This window comes from Scardinius erythrophthalmus, assembly GCF_964197995.2.
Source record: "Scardinius erythrophthalmus genome assembly, chromosome: 2".
In the NCBI taxonomy this organism is placed as follows: domain Eukaryota; kingdom Metazoa; phylum Chordata; class Actinopteri; order Cypriniformes; family Leuciscidae; genus Scardinius; species Scardinius erythrophthalmus.
The window spans coordinates 7,912,255-7,929,220 of NC_138222.1; the positions used below are offsets into that span (position 1 = coordinate 7,912,255).

The following is a 16,966-nucleotide window of genomic DNA, read 5'->3' on the forward strand; positions in this document are numbered from 1 at the left end:
CACAACTGTTTTCAACATTCATAATAATAACTGTTTCTTGAGCATCAAATCATCATATTAGAATGATTTCTGAAGGATTGTGTGACACTGACGACTGGAGTAATGATGCTGAAAATTCAGCTTTACCAAAACAGAAATAAAGTGCATTTTAAAATATACTCAAATAGAAAACAATTGTAAAAATATTTCACAATATTAGTGTTTTTGCTGTATTTTGGATCAAATAAATGAAGCCTTGATGAGCACTTCTTTTAAAACATAAAAAAATCTTACCATTCTAATAATTTTGGCCACCACTGTGTATATATATATATATATATATATATATATGTGTGTGTGTGTGTGTGTGTGTGTATACACAAAACCAGTGTATACACAAAGTCCATGTTTGCTTTTTTATATACCATTCCAGGGTTTACAATGATATATATTGCTGATTGTTTCTAATAAGCATCATTCCCACAATGGCGTGTTAAAATGTTTATGTATCTGATGGCTGGAGGCTCTGAATTGATGGGCTGTTTCATTTCAGACGGGACACTCAGACTGCTGGAGAACACAAACAGGTGCACACACATACTCTGACAAACCCACGCGCACTTTCACACAGATTTAAATGCAATTGCTTTTCTCTTGCAAAATCAAGAGAAAATTATTGCCCTGCTGAAATGACCAAATTGTACCAGCATGAATTTTCATGGTTGTTAAGCAAGCACCTCTGAGCTTCTGTTTACAATATTTTACAATTTTGTGTGTATTAATGTTTGCATCTGTTTGTCATATAAAGCGATCGCGTCTATTCATAAGACTTGCATGAAAGATGTGCTACCTTTCTTTAAAGTGATTGCCACTTGGCAAAGCGATGTCATTCATTTTAAGGGTGGCTTAAAAACTTTTTGGGCCTGCTGCATTTGCACTTTCAGGTGAGAATCTTTCGAAGATATCAATAAAGCATATATTTACAATTATTCACATCATGGCAGTCCACCATGTGGGCTCTACAGGTGTTGCACTGTGTTACCCGTGTCTCTGCAAGTGGCGTGAGCCTCCTTCAGTTGTTCTCTGAGCTGAAGCAGCTGTGTTTTGAGCGAGACACACTCTTTCTCCCTCTGCCTTTTCTCTTTCTTGGCTCTCTGCAGATCAGCTTCCAGCCCTCGAGCCTCTGCCGCCCTGCTTCGGATCTTCTCCCGCGCTTGCAGAAGATCAGCCTCGGACTGTCTCAGTAGGGCGTCTCTCTTCTGGATAGCCTGAGAGAGAGCGGCTGTGAGATTCTGCCATAGGCAAAGCGTTTCTGATCTGCACCTGTGAGTGTGTGTGTGTACTTGTTTACCTGGTCACACTGCCTTTGAGCTGCCTGTAGTTCTCCTTCCAGATTGGCTACCTTCAGCTCCAGAGTATCAGCTTGTGCTCGTCTCTGGGCCTCGCCCGCTGCATCCGCCTGGAGCTTCTTCACCTGCTCCTGCAGTCGCTGCATCTCTGCAACACACAGCTGATCGGAATCTGTGGTAGAATCGAGTGAGGAAGTGGCTACGTTTACATGCACAACTTTTGTTTCAGTCGGACTGAATTCATTCCGATTGATGAATCCGAATGTAGTGTTTACATGAACACGAAATATGTGCGCGTTTATATGACACAAGCTTAAAATCTGCTCCACTTCACAGACACTGGGAGAAAGGAGAATTTTAGAGTGACGGGACACTAATATGACACTTTATTCAACAGCTCGTTCCGCGCGTCATACGTCATGACGCTATTTCAACGTCATTGCACATGCGCAGTCCTTTCAGTTTCGGTTTTCAATCCGATCAAGTGTTTACATGTTCTTTCAATCGGATTAGAAAAGGAATAAACCACCCGTTTCAATCCGATCGAAATTTCATTCGGATCAAGCTCAATCGGATCGATTAAAGGGTTAGTTCACCCAAAAATGAAAATGATGTCATTAATGACTCACCCTCATGTCGTTCCAAGCCCGTAAGACCTCCGTTCATCTTCGGAACACAGTTTAAGATATTTTAGATTTAGTCCGAGAGCTTTCTGTCCCTCCATTGAAAATGTATGTACGGTATACTGACCATGTCCAGAAAAGGCAATAAGTAATAATCAAAGTAGTCCATGTGACTACAGTGGCTCAATCTTAAGTTTATCAAGCGACGAGAATACTTTTTGTGCGCAAAAAACAACAAAAATAACGACTTTATTCCACTATTCATTTCCTTCTCTCTAGGCCTCGAGTGAGTTCATGTAGTAAAACTGCGCAGCGCTTCTGTGTTGTACATCACACGTAGGCTCACTATTGGCCGACGCTGGTCATGTGTGTTATGCGTGTGACGCACAACACAGAAGCGCTACGCAGTTTTACTACGTGAACTCACTCAACGCCTAGATAGAAGGAAATGAATAGTGGAATAAAGTCGTTATTTTTGTTGTTTTTTGCGCACAAAAAGTATTCTCGTCGCTTTATAAACTTAAGATTGAGCCACTGATGTCACATGGACTACTTTGATGATGTCTGTATTACCTTTTCTGGACATGGACAGTATACCGTACATACAATTTCAATAGAGGGACAGAAAGCTCTCGGACTAAATCTAAAATATCTTAAACTGTGTTCCGAAGATGAACGGACGGGCTTGGAACGACATGAGGGTGAGTCATTAATGACATCATTTTCATTTTTGGGTGAACTAACCCTTTAAGGTGTTTACATGAAGGCTTTTCCATTCGATTGAGACGTCAATCCGTTTACTAATGGATTATTTGGTTGCATGTAAACGTAGCCACTGAGTAGCGAGTTCACTCACCTGCCGGACTGTGTTCCCGGTGTCGCGCCAACTCCAGCTGGCAGACCCACATCTCCTGGGCGCTCTGACCGCAACGCTCCAGCGACTGGAACAGTGCCTAAGGACAAACACACACACACCTCCACTAACATGCCAAGTCGTCACATAGCTGTCAAACTTCTGTGACTGTGCCTTGGGGCAGTCGTGTTGATGCCCGGGGCGCTGGAGGGGCCAACCTAAGGTGGATAAGAATCCCCCAAGCTGTCTCCATCCCTAAGGCTATCGCTACGCCCGCTGCTTACGCTCGCCTCTTCGACCCAGCCCGGCCTTCATTTAGCATCCTCACTGCGGCACGTACACATACGCCCGCCGAGGTTGCGACACAAGGTTTATCCCTGACAGGTGTCGCCTCCAATCCGGCGGCATGCGCTTGTGACGCGCTAACCATTCAATTAAGTCTCTGGGATGCTCTGCGTGTGGGTGCCATCTCTTAATTACCCTGGCAACCAGGTTGTGTGTGAATGTCGACCTGACAGCTGAAGCGGTGTGTCACACATACCATGCTCTCGTCTGCTGTGTGCAAACGGGACAGGTTTGAGCGAGATCTGATTGCGAAACTAATAAAGTACAGGCATAATCTGCAAACACGGGCAAGGTCGGGGGCCCTTCGTTTGGCACCATTAAAATAACGAGGTGTCACGAGGCGCTGGGACTCGCCACTCCAATTCGAACATGTGTCAAGACAAATCTATATTTCATGGCCACTTACAGATGTATAAATAGCCAAACGAGGTGCTGGAATCATCTATAAAACTCTGCTAAAAGGTTGCCAGAAGATGGCGGGCACTGTCAGCGGGACCGGAGGGTAATCAATCTGAGAACGGGGAGCGGGTGGGCAGTGGCGCGAGGAGGGCACTAAATCACGTCGCCGTTTGCGTAGAGTGCGACGAACCGCTGACACTTGGGCTGACGTGCGAGCTCTCTGACAGCCTGACGGATCGCTCCACTACACTCCATTAAAGCTGGATGGCTGGCTGCCACGCTGACATAACAAACAATTAGTCACAAAGGTGCCCATGAACTTGCACGAAGCCTCTCCGGATCCAATCAAAGCCTCAGCTCATGACTGATAAATAGTCCCTGAGTTGCACAGTGTCAATGCATACAGTAACGTGTGACACGGGGAGCAGGTGGGTCCATTTAAAGCCCATTTTTGTAACAGGCAGAGATTACAGTGATGGATCCATGCAGATGTGAGTGTAGCATGTGGCGTTTTTCTCAACTACAAAGACAGTGCTTCACTCACCTGCTCAAGTTCCTGAACGCGGGACAGCAGGGATTCGTAGTCTGAGTCGGAGTGGATGTGAGTGGCCCGGTAGATGGAAAAATCAGCCTGTGTCTTCACTAGCGTCTCTTCTTGCTCTTCAGCCTGGAAGACACACACATACACAATCGGTCACATTCAGCTCTCAAAAGTTCTTTAGATTTACAATCCTGCTGGAAATCCATATTACAGCAACAGACTGTTCACACATTCAAATTTATGTGGTGATAAGAGTGAGAACTGTATTTTTGTAACTATTGGTAAAGCATGGTGCTAGAAACACCATGGTCATGGGTTTCATTCCTAGGGAACACATATATATATAAAAAAATATATATATACATATTGAATAACCCCAAAGGCCACTTGCGCCCTATTACCTGCCTTTTAGTTAAGCCTACTGAATATAAAATTATCTGTCATCTAATTAATATTCATAATAATAATAATAATAAGCAATAGGAATAAGCAAGGAAGGTCATATAGAACATGATATCGTACTGGCAATTCAAGGTGCCTTACACATGAACAATACAGAAAAGAAATAAATAGACATAAAATATAGAAATAATTAAAAAAATAATAATCTTACATTGAGTGTGGTTAAAAAGTATATAAATGTTTTGTTTATTTTTTTTTGAAAATGACCGATGGGTTCGCTAGATAAGACCCTTTGAGGCTACATTGAATCTGCAATTGGGACCTTCAACCCGTTCCCGTTGAAGTCCACTATATGGAGAAAAATCCTGTAATGTTTTCCTCAAAAACCTTAATTTCTTTTCGACTGAAGGAAGACAGACATGACGTGGGGGTAAGTAAATTACCAGGACATTTTAATTCTGAAGTGAACTTCTCCTTTAAGAGTATTATTATTGCCGACAGCTCCCACTGAAGATGGAAAAAGAGTGAGGTGATTGACTGTGATGTAAAAAATCACATCAAGGAAACTTCCCTTCTCACACTGTTGAAGGTTATGTGCTGTAATGCCGGGGCGCAGCAGGCTCTCAGTAAGAGGGAGCAATTAAGGGAAGCTTAAACGTACAGGAAGGAGACATGGGCGAACGGCTGAAGGACGTGTGTTCTGAGGTCCCGACTGAAAACAGTTGGATCAATATAGCATGCATGAGTGTGATGTTTAGGGATTGCTAATGGGACGCTAAGCATCATAGACATCGGAGAGGAGAAGCTGGAGGTGCTAGAGGAGAAAAAGGAACGGGAAGGTAGGGCAGGAAGGTCCTCACACCTAGTGTGCACTGTATCCGACAGAGGTGACTGCACCGCTGGGCTGTAGACAAGGCCTGTTCCTCCACCGCTGAGAGCAATGCCCATTATTTCGACTAGACACCACAGACCCAGCAGGCTTTTCCACTTTACGCCAACCAGCCGCCCCTCCCGGTCAATGTACACGCAAATCAAAACAACTTCAGGTCCATTTAAACACCAGCCGAGCTGTCTGAAAGGGCCACACACGCAATCTTTACCCAACAACTACAAATCAATAATAACTTCAACTCCCAGAATTCCTCAAGAGAGCCTATCACAGCTCTCCAGCTGACACTGTGGGAAATGAAACACCTGAAAATGCTCTCTCCGCACATAGCATGAAGTGTGAGGGTTCTGACCTGGATCGATACAATCCAGTCAGAACACTCAAACGTATCTGAAGCTCAGATTGGCTTTTGCACCCGCAGAGTGGCGTAGATTCTCTTCCCCATTGTGTTCACACCTCAAGCTGCACTAACAAGCCACTTTCCACCTGTACATGTGGTAACTAGGTTTCATTTGGCTTGATATACAATCTAAGCCCAACAGAATTCAACTCTAGGGAGGAGATGAGTGTGTTAAGACTGTTGCATTATGGGGCATTCATAGTGCAAATCTGCAGCATCTCTCTGGGACCCACGATACTCAATTTAATAGCTCACAGGAGTGAAAATATGGTGATTTAGCCAAAGTAGGACACGTTTCTTGGATCAACATTCCTAGAGAAACATTTCTGAGTCAATGACATGATGCTCATAGATTTGTTTGGATCTAAATATTGTTTCAAAAATACATTAAAATGCTATTCATACATACATACAATGTCTTAAATGCAACACTTCTATTATGAGCATGTTTTCATTTACTGAATTAATATTCATTTCTATATTTTTTCAGGACAACTGTCCATATATCATGATGAAAATCGTAAAGAAATAATTATGCTTTATTTGTTCAGTAATTATGTACAATTATGTTCTGTTTAGCCGTTCTCAATTAGTTGGTTTCTGTTTAGTTCATCTTTGTCCAGCTGTTTCTGTTTAGTGTCCTCATTTACTATGTGTATTTATGCTTCCTGTTCTGTTCAGTCCTTGTCGGTTATTGTTTGTGAACGTGTCGTGAGTTTGTTATTTGTTTAAAGACTGGATTTCTTACAGTTTCCTAGTTTTGTTTTGGAGGCCTCCTACAAAAGATCTACATGCATCTAAGTCAAAAAACACTTTCATTTTCTCATAATATACATAGCAGCATCACTTCTTTTTCTCACAGTGTCTGAAACGGTTTGATAAAGGATTCAGACTCTCTAAACCCCTCCTTTCCGAGAGCCTACTCTGCTCTGATTGGTCAGATGGCCCAGTCTGTTGTAATTGGTCGACTGCTTACAGCATGTATTGAAAATGAAACGTCCATTACCATATCTGAATTTCACCCCGGAGACTTCCTCAGTGCTTGATACTAAGTGATACGAATAGTAATGATGGGGCCAGATTTACAATATCAATGTCAGCATGAGTCCTCATCATTTGGAAGTGCATGCAAAGTGGATTTGCCTTTGAAGCACAGAAAATTGTCTTCTCGACATGTTAACAACACGAACCAAACACTTTCAGGCCTCAGCTAGAACTACAGCGTTAGTGGGCGGGTCAAAGAAGATGAAGACCATAGGCTGGCATTATGCAAATGTGAGGAAGATGTCAAGAAGTGTCACTGAATTTGCTGATGACCCAGTTCAGAATTTATTCTTTCTTTTAGGAGACAATAACTTTATTTGTTGTGCACTTTGATCTTTAAAATTTTGCAGACCTTTATATAACTGCTAAATTACATAAGTAATAGAACTTTGATGATGATATTGATCTAGTTTTGTGTTGAGAATACTGATAATGAAGATGTTTTCATGAAAGTTCTTATTCATCATTGACCCAGCTACCAAATCGTTTCATTCTCTTTGATTTTAGTGGTTCTTAATGCTTAGGATTAGAGGTAGGGTTAGGACTACATTTGTTTGATAGGAATGACCAAGATGTTTGATCTTACTTGGAAAAATCATGGTCACTATGGGTTATAATGGTTTTTCCGGTTGGGCTACCTGTCGACGAAGGCTAGCAGCTGTGTCTCTGAGTGTGTTGATGAGCAGCTCACACTCTTGTGTGTGATTACGCCTGTGCTCCAGCTCTTCCAGTGTGTCTCGGAGCTTCTGGCTCAGTGCTGCAAGGGCATCGTCTCCGCTCTCCAGCTGGGTGCAGTGTATCTGCAGATCCCCCTGCAGAGCAACAACCTGAGCTCTCAGACGGAGGACCTGCTCTTCCCTCTGGGCCACCTGAGGAGACCAAATCAGTCAGCCACACACAGACAAAAACATCTCTCTATCACCACTGATGTCTGCTCTCAGTAATTTAATATATAGCCTCTAGCTTCAGGGTACTGTAGCTCAAAAATGTTGCAGAAAGCTAGATTTTTATAAATCAAGTGCGTGACTGAGACTTTGGTCTTTGTTGACACCAATATGAATCATATCAGTAATAAAATAAGAACAAATAGTCAAATTACAAACAGAAGCACAAATAAATACAATATAACAAATATACAAATGAAATAAGCAGTGCTCTTCAGGTTTTTCAGGTAGGTCTAACAGTAGTTTTCAGGTAACAAAATTGAATAAAGCAAATGTAAAATAACACTGCATAGTCTGAAAATTAATCCTAATTAAAGTTACAAAAGTTATTCAGTCAAGATCAGTGAGTGATTTTTTTTGGTCCTTTGTTGTTTAACATTAAAAACACAGACATCAGCAGGAATATAAGGCTGCTGTCACTTTAAGAGCGAATGCACAGATCTAATATACTGATACACATGCGTTTACTTTCTTAACTGTTTATGTTCACTTAAGACATTACTGACTATTTTTTACTTAATTTTGTGTGAATTTGTCTGCTCAAGCACAAAACGACGTGAAAGAGCCTAGTTTAGTATTTGCAAGTAACGAAATGAGCTTCCTTTAGTGTCTTCTTGTGCTTGAATATTAAAATTTTCAAGGCTTAAACTCATGACGATGCAGCGCTGGCCCGTTAACTGTCCCCAGCGTCGTTCACATTTGTTCACGTTCATGCATCGTTAGAATTTATAAAAATGTTACCGGCTAACTATAGAGTGACACCATTTTATGTACTTGCCAACGGCCATTTTTACAAGGCGAGTGTTAATTTTAGGCCCTGTTTGCAAGTACAGTACATTGAGACTGATGATGTACAGTAATTTGATGTTTTCTCTGTGCGGTTATGCACTACCAATAAAAGTTTGCTGTCAGTAAAATTTTAAAATCTTTTTGCTCACCAAAACTGCATTTATTTGATCAAAGATAAAGTAAAAATAGTATTTATATGAACTATTATCAATTGTTTTGGATTTGAACATATTTCAGAAAGGAATTTATTCATGTAATAGCAAATGTCTCCAGTCTTTAGTCACATGATCCTTCAGAAATCTAATATGCTGATTTTCTGCTGTCACTTGTCACTTGTAATCATACACTCATGAGTCGAAGATCAACAAAACTCTTTAAATGAATAAGAAGAACAAACAGTTTGTTTGGAAACTGTGACACTTTTTTCAGGATAATTTGATGAATAGAAAGATCAAAAGAACAGCATTAATTTGAAATCTTTAATAACCTTATAAATGTCGTTACTGTCATTTATGATCAATTTATTGCTGAATAAAAGTATTAATTTCTAAAAATATATATATTGTACTGACCCCGTACTGGATGGTAATGACTGAGTCAATATCAATATACTGTGCATCACTAGTTGCAATGCAGACTTAATTCTAAAGGTAACTAAGACTAATTTAAGTACCAACCTGACTGTGGGCATCTTTCAGGTCCTCCTCTCGGCTAAGCAGAGCGTTCTCTAGTTGGGCGATCTTGCTGAGGCAGGCCTGGTACTTGTGTTTGCAGAACTCGAGGGATTCACTAAGAGGTTGTAGTCGAGCCTCAGCATCTGTGGCCAGTTTCTCAGCCTCCAGTAGACCTGCCTTCAGCTGAACCATCTCTGCATCCTGACTGTGGAGAGCTGCTTCCCTGCAGGAGGCCTGACACACACAAACACTTATATTTAGAAACAGAAGTTGGGATATAGTGAAACTGAAGTCGGCTGTGCTGCCTCACCTCGTCCTCGGTGTCTCTCTGCTGTCGGTGCAGACTCTCCAGGTTATCTCTGTGCAGCTGCAGGAGACTCTGTGTGCTTTGCAGCTCTCTCTCAAGGTCCTGCACCTCCTTCACCCGGCTCTCCTTCTGCTCCTGGGTCTCCTGCTGCCAGCGCTGCATCTCCTCACGCAGATCACACAGCTCTTCATTTTGACCTATACACTGACACAGAACCAAGACCAAAAACCAACCTAGTAATTTTTCCGTTTACATCACTTTGCTTGTCTGTGTTTGTGGCGTCCCAGACCAGAGTATGTGAGCGGTGTGGAATCAGAACGGATTAGTGATGCACTGAAATTGAAATTCTGTCCGATAGCATTATGCCAATAACTATATTCTAATATTAAAGTTCTGTATGATTATGTCAAAACAACTAAACACTAAAAACGAATAAAACACTTCAAATATTATATATAAAATATTATTTAATATACACTTATTAAATGTAAATTTAGGCATCAGAACATCATAATGTACTGTATAAAAATGGACATTCATTTTGTGAAACCGCGTGAGAGACATGGCTTCGCAAGTGATCCAATGCCTTGTTTATGTTTACGTGTTAAATGTGTGGGTTGAAATAATAGTTTCTAGAGGTTTAATGAGACTGTTAAACTACTATACAATGCAGAATATATTGTACATTGGGGCAAATATTTGCTAATCCTATTATTGCCGTATTTCACCAATAGATTAGACATTATTTTACTGTATATGCACTTTTTTTAATATTTCAATACCTAGTTCTGGCATGAAACTCTAGATGGCGCAGGCTGATATGTCTTTAACTTATTTGGTAGCGAACACATCATTATCTACATAGCACAGCTCCACATGTAAAGATCTGCTAAGGGGGTTAAATCATGTATGTTACATGTGCAGCAGCAGCAGCAGCATGTCTTATATGCTCACAGCAACATCTGTGAATGTATTCGCTGTAGATTTTCTGTGCTGGTGTCACCATTGCCTTTTCAATTTCAGTATTTATGCACAAAAATGTTTACTGCTAGTTGTACTCTTCAGCCACAAATTACTAAAATTTTTGCCAAAGGTACAGAAATTTCAGCCATTTCCAGCTGCGAAAATCTGAAAAAATCTCAAAAAACCCCAAGAAAACATGCAAATTTTTATGCTTTGGCTTCTTCTGGCACTATTTTTATTAGCAAAGAACAAATATACACACTTGTAATACTTTGCTGGTAAGTGACTCACTATAATTTCTTCAGACAGTGTTGGCAAAGTTACTTTTAAAAGTAATGCATTATAATATTGTGTTACTCCCTAAAAAGTAACTAATTGCGCTACTTAGTTACTTTTTATGGAGAGAAATGCAGTAATGCTACTTTTACGTGACGTTTTCTCACCTGGGGTGGGCTTGCTTGTTTGTTTTTTAATAACAAAATAGATATATTTTTGGCAAATGTCAAGGCCCTTTCATGCCAAAAGTGAAATTCACGGCTGTACAGTAGAGAGCACAGCTCAAACAAACCTTTCAGCTGCTGCCATTCTGGATCGCAGAAGAATAGGATGCAAGAAAAGACAAAAAATGTGATGCTTATCTAAAGAAATGTTTACTTATGTGGTTGACTTGGATAATTGAAGCTCATCAACAAAGAAATTAGTCTATAAAGTGAGACATTTGTATTATTGAACATATTTAATTGTTGCAGATTTGCGTAATATTCTGAGCTTGCAATTTACCTGTTTTTATTCATTTTGAGGAATACTGAATCTGTTTTTCTGCATTTGAGATAAGTAAATGCATGCTCGCATTTAGTCTAGAACTATAATAAGCATCTTGTTTAGACAGCGCACACAACGCCTCTACACAGAACTGTAGTATACAATTACCTGTTCTTATATTCAGTACAACAGCACTAATGTGTGTGATATTCCTTAATTAGTATTAGTACACCTCAAATGCAGCTCATTGAATATAATTTATGGTCGGAACCATCCTATTATTACAGACTCACTTCTACAGTCACACACTGGCATATATAATGAATGCTAGAGATTCTGAGACAGAAATCACCGAAGCCTGTTTGCTCCCTGAAGCGTGTCTGTGGTGGCTCACTGATAGCAGCTCTACATTAGATTATTAGACTCCAGAGAGAGCTGATCCCAGATTGGATAATATTATTTTTTCCCCTGGCTGATGATGCATTACAAAAATAAGGAGCACTGTAACAGATGTCTCGCAGGGTGAAAATAATAAATCACACAGACTACTGTGCGCACACACATGCGGTATATTAGTTTTGCGAGTTAACTTGCGTGATTTATTAGGTTGGTGAAGGCCCTGGATGGAGTCTCCTCAGTGCACTGAACTTCCCTTTGCAAGCATCATTAAGACTGCGGCGCTAATTGTGTTGTTTTAAACGAGTGGAACCTGATAATGACTCCATTAGTGATTCACCTACGCTTCTGTTTTCTTGGAGTTGAGCCGGGAGGAGGCGCATGGACATGCACATGGGAAAACTACTGACAGATGAATGGGATAAATGAAGCAAGAAAGCAGAGGAAAGGAGAGCATATGAATGTTTCTTAAGTTGATGAAAGCTAGAAAAAGGTGGTATAGTGGAGGAAGGGCTTGACAACCACAAGAAATATTAGGACAATTGATCCTTCGAGGATGCCTGATTGGCCAACTAAATTGATTTACACTGCAGATGTGGCACAGAAAAGCAGCTTTGACACATATGGCATGGGAATGCCTATAAACAGGAAAAAGTGTGGTTAAATGCTGATTCTCAATATTATTATTAATATTAATATTCCATGGTCCAGATTGGTTAGCTGATAACGTACATTACACTCCAGGATCATTCTGAATGTAATTCCAATTATTAAAAGTTAATCTAACATGAAACAATGGAACTTCACCAACATTTTCATTCAGTTGCATTGAATGAAATCTAGAGGGTTAAACCAGTCAGCCTTGCAAGGCCATGTAAAATTGAATCATACTTTTATTGTCACTAACCAAAAAAAAAAAAATTTGTGTTTTTTACTGAAAAATGACCATGAATGAATGGATGAATGTTTTGTGTACAATTCAATTATGAAATATTTTGAGGACACTGAATGACCGTTTCGGAGAAGTAAACACAAGTTGGCTCATACAATAGGACTTTTGAAAAGTGAGCTTTTTCAGTATATCAGTAGCCTAATAAAATGTTTTATTTTACATGGAGTGGACATGTTCACATGACCAGCTATCTAACCCCAAATCACTTTATCTCTGTAACCCCTCTTTTTTTTACATGTTCTCTTGTAGAATAAATGAATCATGGCTTGACTGAGAATAGTGCATTTCTACAATAATGACATTATTAACTAAAAGCTTTTCTGTGACACTTCATCCACACCTCTAGGTGTCAGTATAAGTCCAAGATGACATATGGGCCAGAGCAACGTAAACACAAAATTAGAGGGTGCACCTTCTCGAGTCCCTGGAGGGAGTTGACGGCAGTGTGTTGCGTGGCGGCATTACAGCATGAATCAGTGCTAAGCTCAGTGTAATTTTCAAAATCCCCATTTCAGTCCCAAACTCATCACACAGACAACAGCCCATGGCTATTTCAGATGAGACTCAGACAGAGAGAGGAAGGGTAGACCCATTTTATGGAGCTCTCTCGTTCTTTTCCGCCACTGATTAATTTCGTACTAGATCGGTTGGCCAGCAGTGTTATTAGCATAAAATTTCCATGGATCAGGCCCTGCAATAAAACCCTGTCATCAAGTCACTTGTCAAACACACAATTTCAAATCTCATTTAGTTTCTAATATCATTTTCATACCAGGCGGAGGGATGCTGAGAGAGGTGGAGCGGTAGAACAGAGACGGGAATGTGTTATGTAAAGGATAAACGGAGTCATCGATCAAAATTAAAAGAGCTGAGCTGAGCTTCATGATTAAAAATTCTACGGATCAGCATCAAGTGTTTATCAGGTGAAGCAAACAGCAGGAGGTTGAGATGCTCGCTGTGGCAGAACTGGATCTTCTAGAGGACCTCAAGTGTTAGACAAGCAGTCAGCGTTCGCTGAAACAACAATCTACTATGATAATCTAATGCCACTGCGAAAGATAAAGCAAACAAAATCAGTGTTGACTGCTTGTGTAAAATTTGCCAACAAGACACTAAGGGCCAGATTTACTAATAGCTTACTCCAGCCCAAACCCTCTTTTGGCATTAAAAAACTACTAAAGACACGCAGTGAAAAATTAGCGCTGAAAAGGCGTGAACAGGGTTATTTTTGCAGCTGAATTTATTGCATATGCATTTGTAGGAGTTTCCCTTTCATGCGCAAAATTTATGGGAGGAGAGTTTTTAAATGAATTGCGCTCGGCAATGTACTGGTGTTTGCACTGCCACCAAAAAGTAAGTCTTAAACCAGACGCTACCTGGTAGATTGTGTTGGTCATTATGGAAATGATCTGACTGCAACTGTGTTCTTTAATGTGCGCGTCGTCAGTAGATCACGCACAGAACTTTCCACTCTCATCGGCGCTGTTTTGAAATTGCGCTCTCACGCTATTTGCCCCGTTTAGTAAATCTGGCCCTTGAGGCCCATTCCCATCAAGGGCGATAACTATAAAGTTTTAATTGACGTTCTAATCCTGTGAGAAATGAATACAGTTGTCCAACCCCAACTATAACGATAATGACACATACAAACTACTTTGTTGGAATTACTTTTTTTTTTTCAGCCAACAAGAATCTACCCAGCTTTAAAGAGCGCAAGCATTTAAACTGTGTAACTCCCTAACAAAGTAACTGATTGTGTTACTTAGTTACTTTTTATGGAAAGTAATGTTGTTACTTTTGTGTTACTTTTTTCTCACGTGAGTTGGACTTGCTTGGTTGTTTTTTAATTAAAAAATTAAAAAGATCTAAAGATGTAAACAACAAAAGTGAAATGAATAAGCCTCAGGCTGAAGGAAATGTAAATTCACGCCTGTACAGTAGAGGGCGCCGCTCAAACAAACCTTTCAGCTGCTGCCATTCTGGATCGCAGAATAGGACGCTGGAAGAGAAAGCTTAACACAAAAAGAAAAAAAATTCTAGGCTATGCGTGTGGTTTGTGTGTGATTTTATGTGCCATTCGGAGGGGGTGTGGCCTTGATTACACCTTGTTGGACGCAGAGTTAATTGTCGCTGAAACTGTTCACGTGGGAGGTTGTTTTGGGCGACTGCCTATGGCATGGTGTTCAACGGTCGGCGCTATGTGAGTGCCCTGACATGTTTCTTTGTTTATGTTACATTTACGTTTGTTTTCCTTGCGTAAAAATCAATGTTTTGTCAAGAATTGATGAGTCGGGTGTCCTTTTTGTTGCATGTTTGCGCAATATACTGAGTTTGCATTTCACAGTTTTTGTTCATTTTGTGGAATACTAAATCTGTTTTTATGCAAGTGAGTTGAGTAAATGTCTGCTCACATTAGTCTAAAACTACAAGAACCTTCATGTTTACACCCAGCGCAAAAAGTAATGCATTACTTTACTAGTTACTTAAAAAAGTAATCTGATTACGTACCTCATGTTTCTTGTACTGCGTTATCTCCAACGACAGACGACTTGGTTGTTATGCAGTGTAGATACAAGTAGTTACTATAGTATTAACAAGTAGTTACCCAGCAAACACATTTACGCTGTGGCAATGTCTGTGGCACGTTGCATTTTTGCTATGGCAACATCACTGTCTACGTGCTCGCAACATTGTAACAACGTAGAATTGTAAGACGCGCCAGGGCTGTAGCAACGTTGTTGCGCGACATTCAGCAACTGAGAGACGACGTTCTGGCCATTTTTTTTTATGCTAGATATAGATATCCCCCATTTAGCATGTTTTGTGGTTAATTTTTAATTAGTCTTATGTTAAAAAATTTGATATTTTTTAAATATTGTTTATCCCTATTATTATTTATGGGCCTAACAGTAAATTCATTATAATCAACATCTACAAGTGTACACTTTGAAGAGTAAAAATGACAAAGAAGTTTACCTAATTCAACTTTATTAAAACTGCATATGGTAATCAAATTGCACTTCCAAAAGTCATACATTTGTGAGAAAACAAAACAGGGAGTGGATTAACGTTAACTAGGATGAGCAGACATGAGAAAATTTAGCAAAGAAACGAATGAGATGACAAATGAAAGGAAAAAATAAACAGTTGTGCGAGCAGTTACAAACATTTTTTTTCTCTGTGCGTTTCCAAAAAAAAAGAAAGGAAAAAGTATTAACATGCAACAAATAGGCTACGCGCTGAAATCAATTACTCATCATTAAAGTCATTTTGGCTTCATACTTTTGGCATAAAGTTATTAAATATTTGTCATACCTGACCAGAAGATGTTCAAATAAATGTCACATTAGACAAGGAAGTTGTAGGTTGTTTGAATAATTACGTATCTTATTTAGCTGAGGTAAATTAAACGCAATTCTCACGTATGGATTGCTCGATGAAGAATGAGAGACGGCCCAATGGTCAATTGAAGTTTAAAAGGCTGATGTTCGCGCTTCAGGGCAGTGACAAGTACATATGTCGTCCAGTGGTTGTCCAGACAACCTAGGCACAACCTTAAGCAATGGCCCTGAACGGTGGTTCAATGTCAACATTGTGACAACGCTGTAACAACCTTCACCACACAATGTAGTTATAGCAACCTTTTGGCCATGTTGTTAAAACATTGTTAGAAGGAGGAGACGTTCTGTGTTTGCTGGGTACTGTAGTACTAAACCAACCCCTATTCCTACCCCTATAGTAAGTACATGTAGTTAATTATTATTACTCAGTACTTCAGTGTATAATTACACTGTAACATGGACAGCTTAAAATAAAGTGTAACCTAAAACACTTACTAATAAAAGATAAAATATCTGATCAATTTACTTGCACGTCATGTGACCATTAAACATCATCAGAGAACAGAGAACATGTGAATGTGTTGTTACGTAATATAAATATTAACTGAAACGAAAAAAAAAGAAAACAAAAAAAAAAACAGTATTCTTTGGTTTAATGTAGTTCAGAGCAATTCTGTAAGAAACTGCGACTAATAAACAGCACACAAGCTTTTAATGAAACCTCTGCTCGCCCATGAAGTGGTTGCCAATACAACAGACTTTCAGATGCTGTAATAAAGTATGATAAACATTATTTTCATAACACACACACACACTTAAAGCCAAGCTGAAGGCACAACCACTAATAATGAAAAATAACACCCGTTTGGAGAGAGTAGAGTTGGGGGGTGGGGCTGGTATTTTAATAAGGACAGAGAATCAATGCAATTTAATCAATCTTGCCTAATTAAAAAAAATCTATATTGTGAAACAATCAAGGTGCATAAACAAGATTAAAATAAATGAAGGAACTGT

General features: G+C 39.8%; 1 protein-coding gene across 1 annotated transcript in view; it reads right to left on the reverse strand.

Moving 5' to 3' along the window:
* pmfbp1 (polyamine modulated factor 1 binding protein 1) overlaps window positions 1-16,966 on the reverse strand; it is a gene marked incomplete at its 5' end in the record, with an annotated part of 101,838 nt that overhangs the window by 31,351 nt on the left and 53,521 nt on the right. Inside the window, 7 exons of the mRNA XM_081358467.1 lie at window positions 1,022-1,247; window positions 1,331-1,500; window positions 2,808-2,904; window positions 4,093-4,215; window positions 7,463-7,693; window positions 9,235-9,465; window positions 9,542-9,742. Of these exons, the coding sequence (XP_081214593.1) occupies window positions 1,022-1,247; window positions 1,331-1,500; window positions 2,808-2,904; window positions 4,093-4,215; window positions 7,463-7,693; window positions 9,235-9,465; window positions 9,542-9,742 (1,279 nt within the window). The remainder of the gene's footprint in view (window positions 1-1,021; window positions 1,248-1,330; window positions 1,501-2,807; window positions 2,905-4,092; window positions 4,216-7,462; window positions 7,694-9,234; window positions 9,466-9,541; window positions 9,743-16,966) is intronic.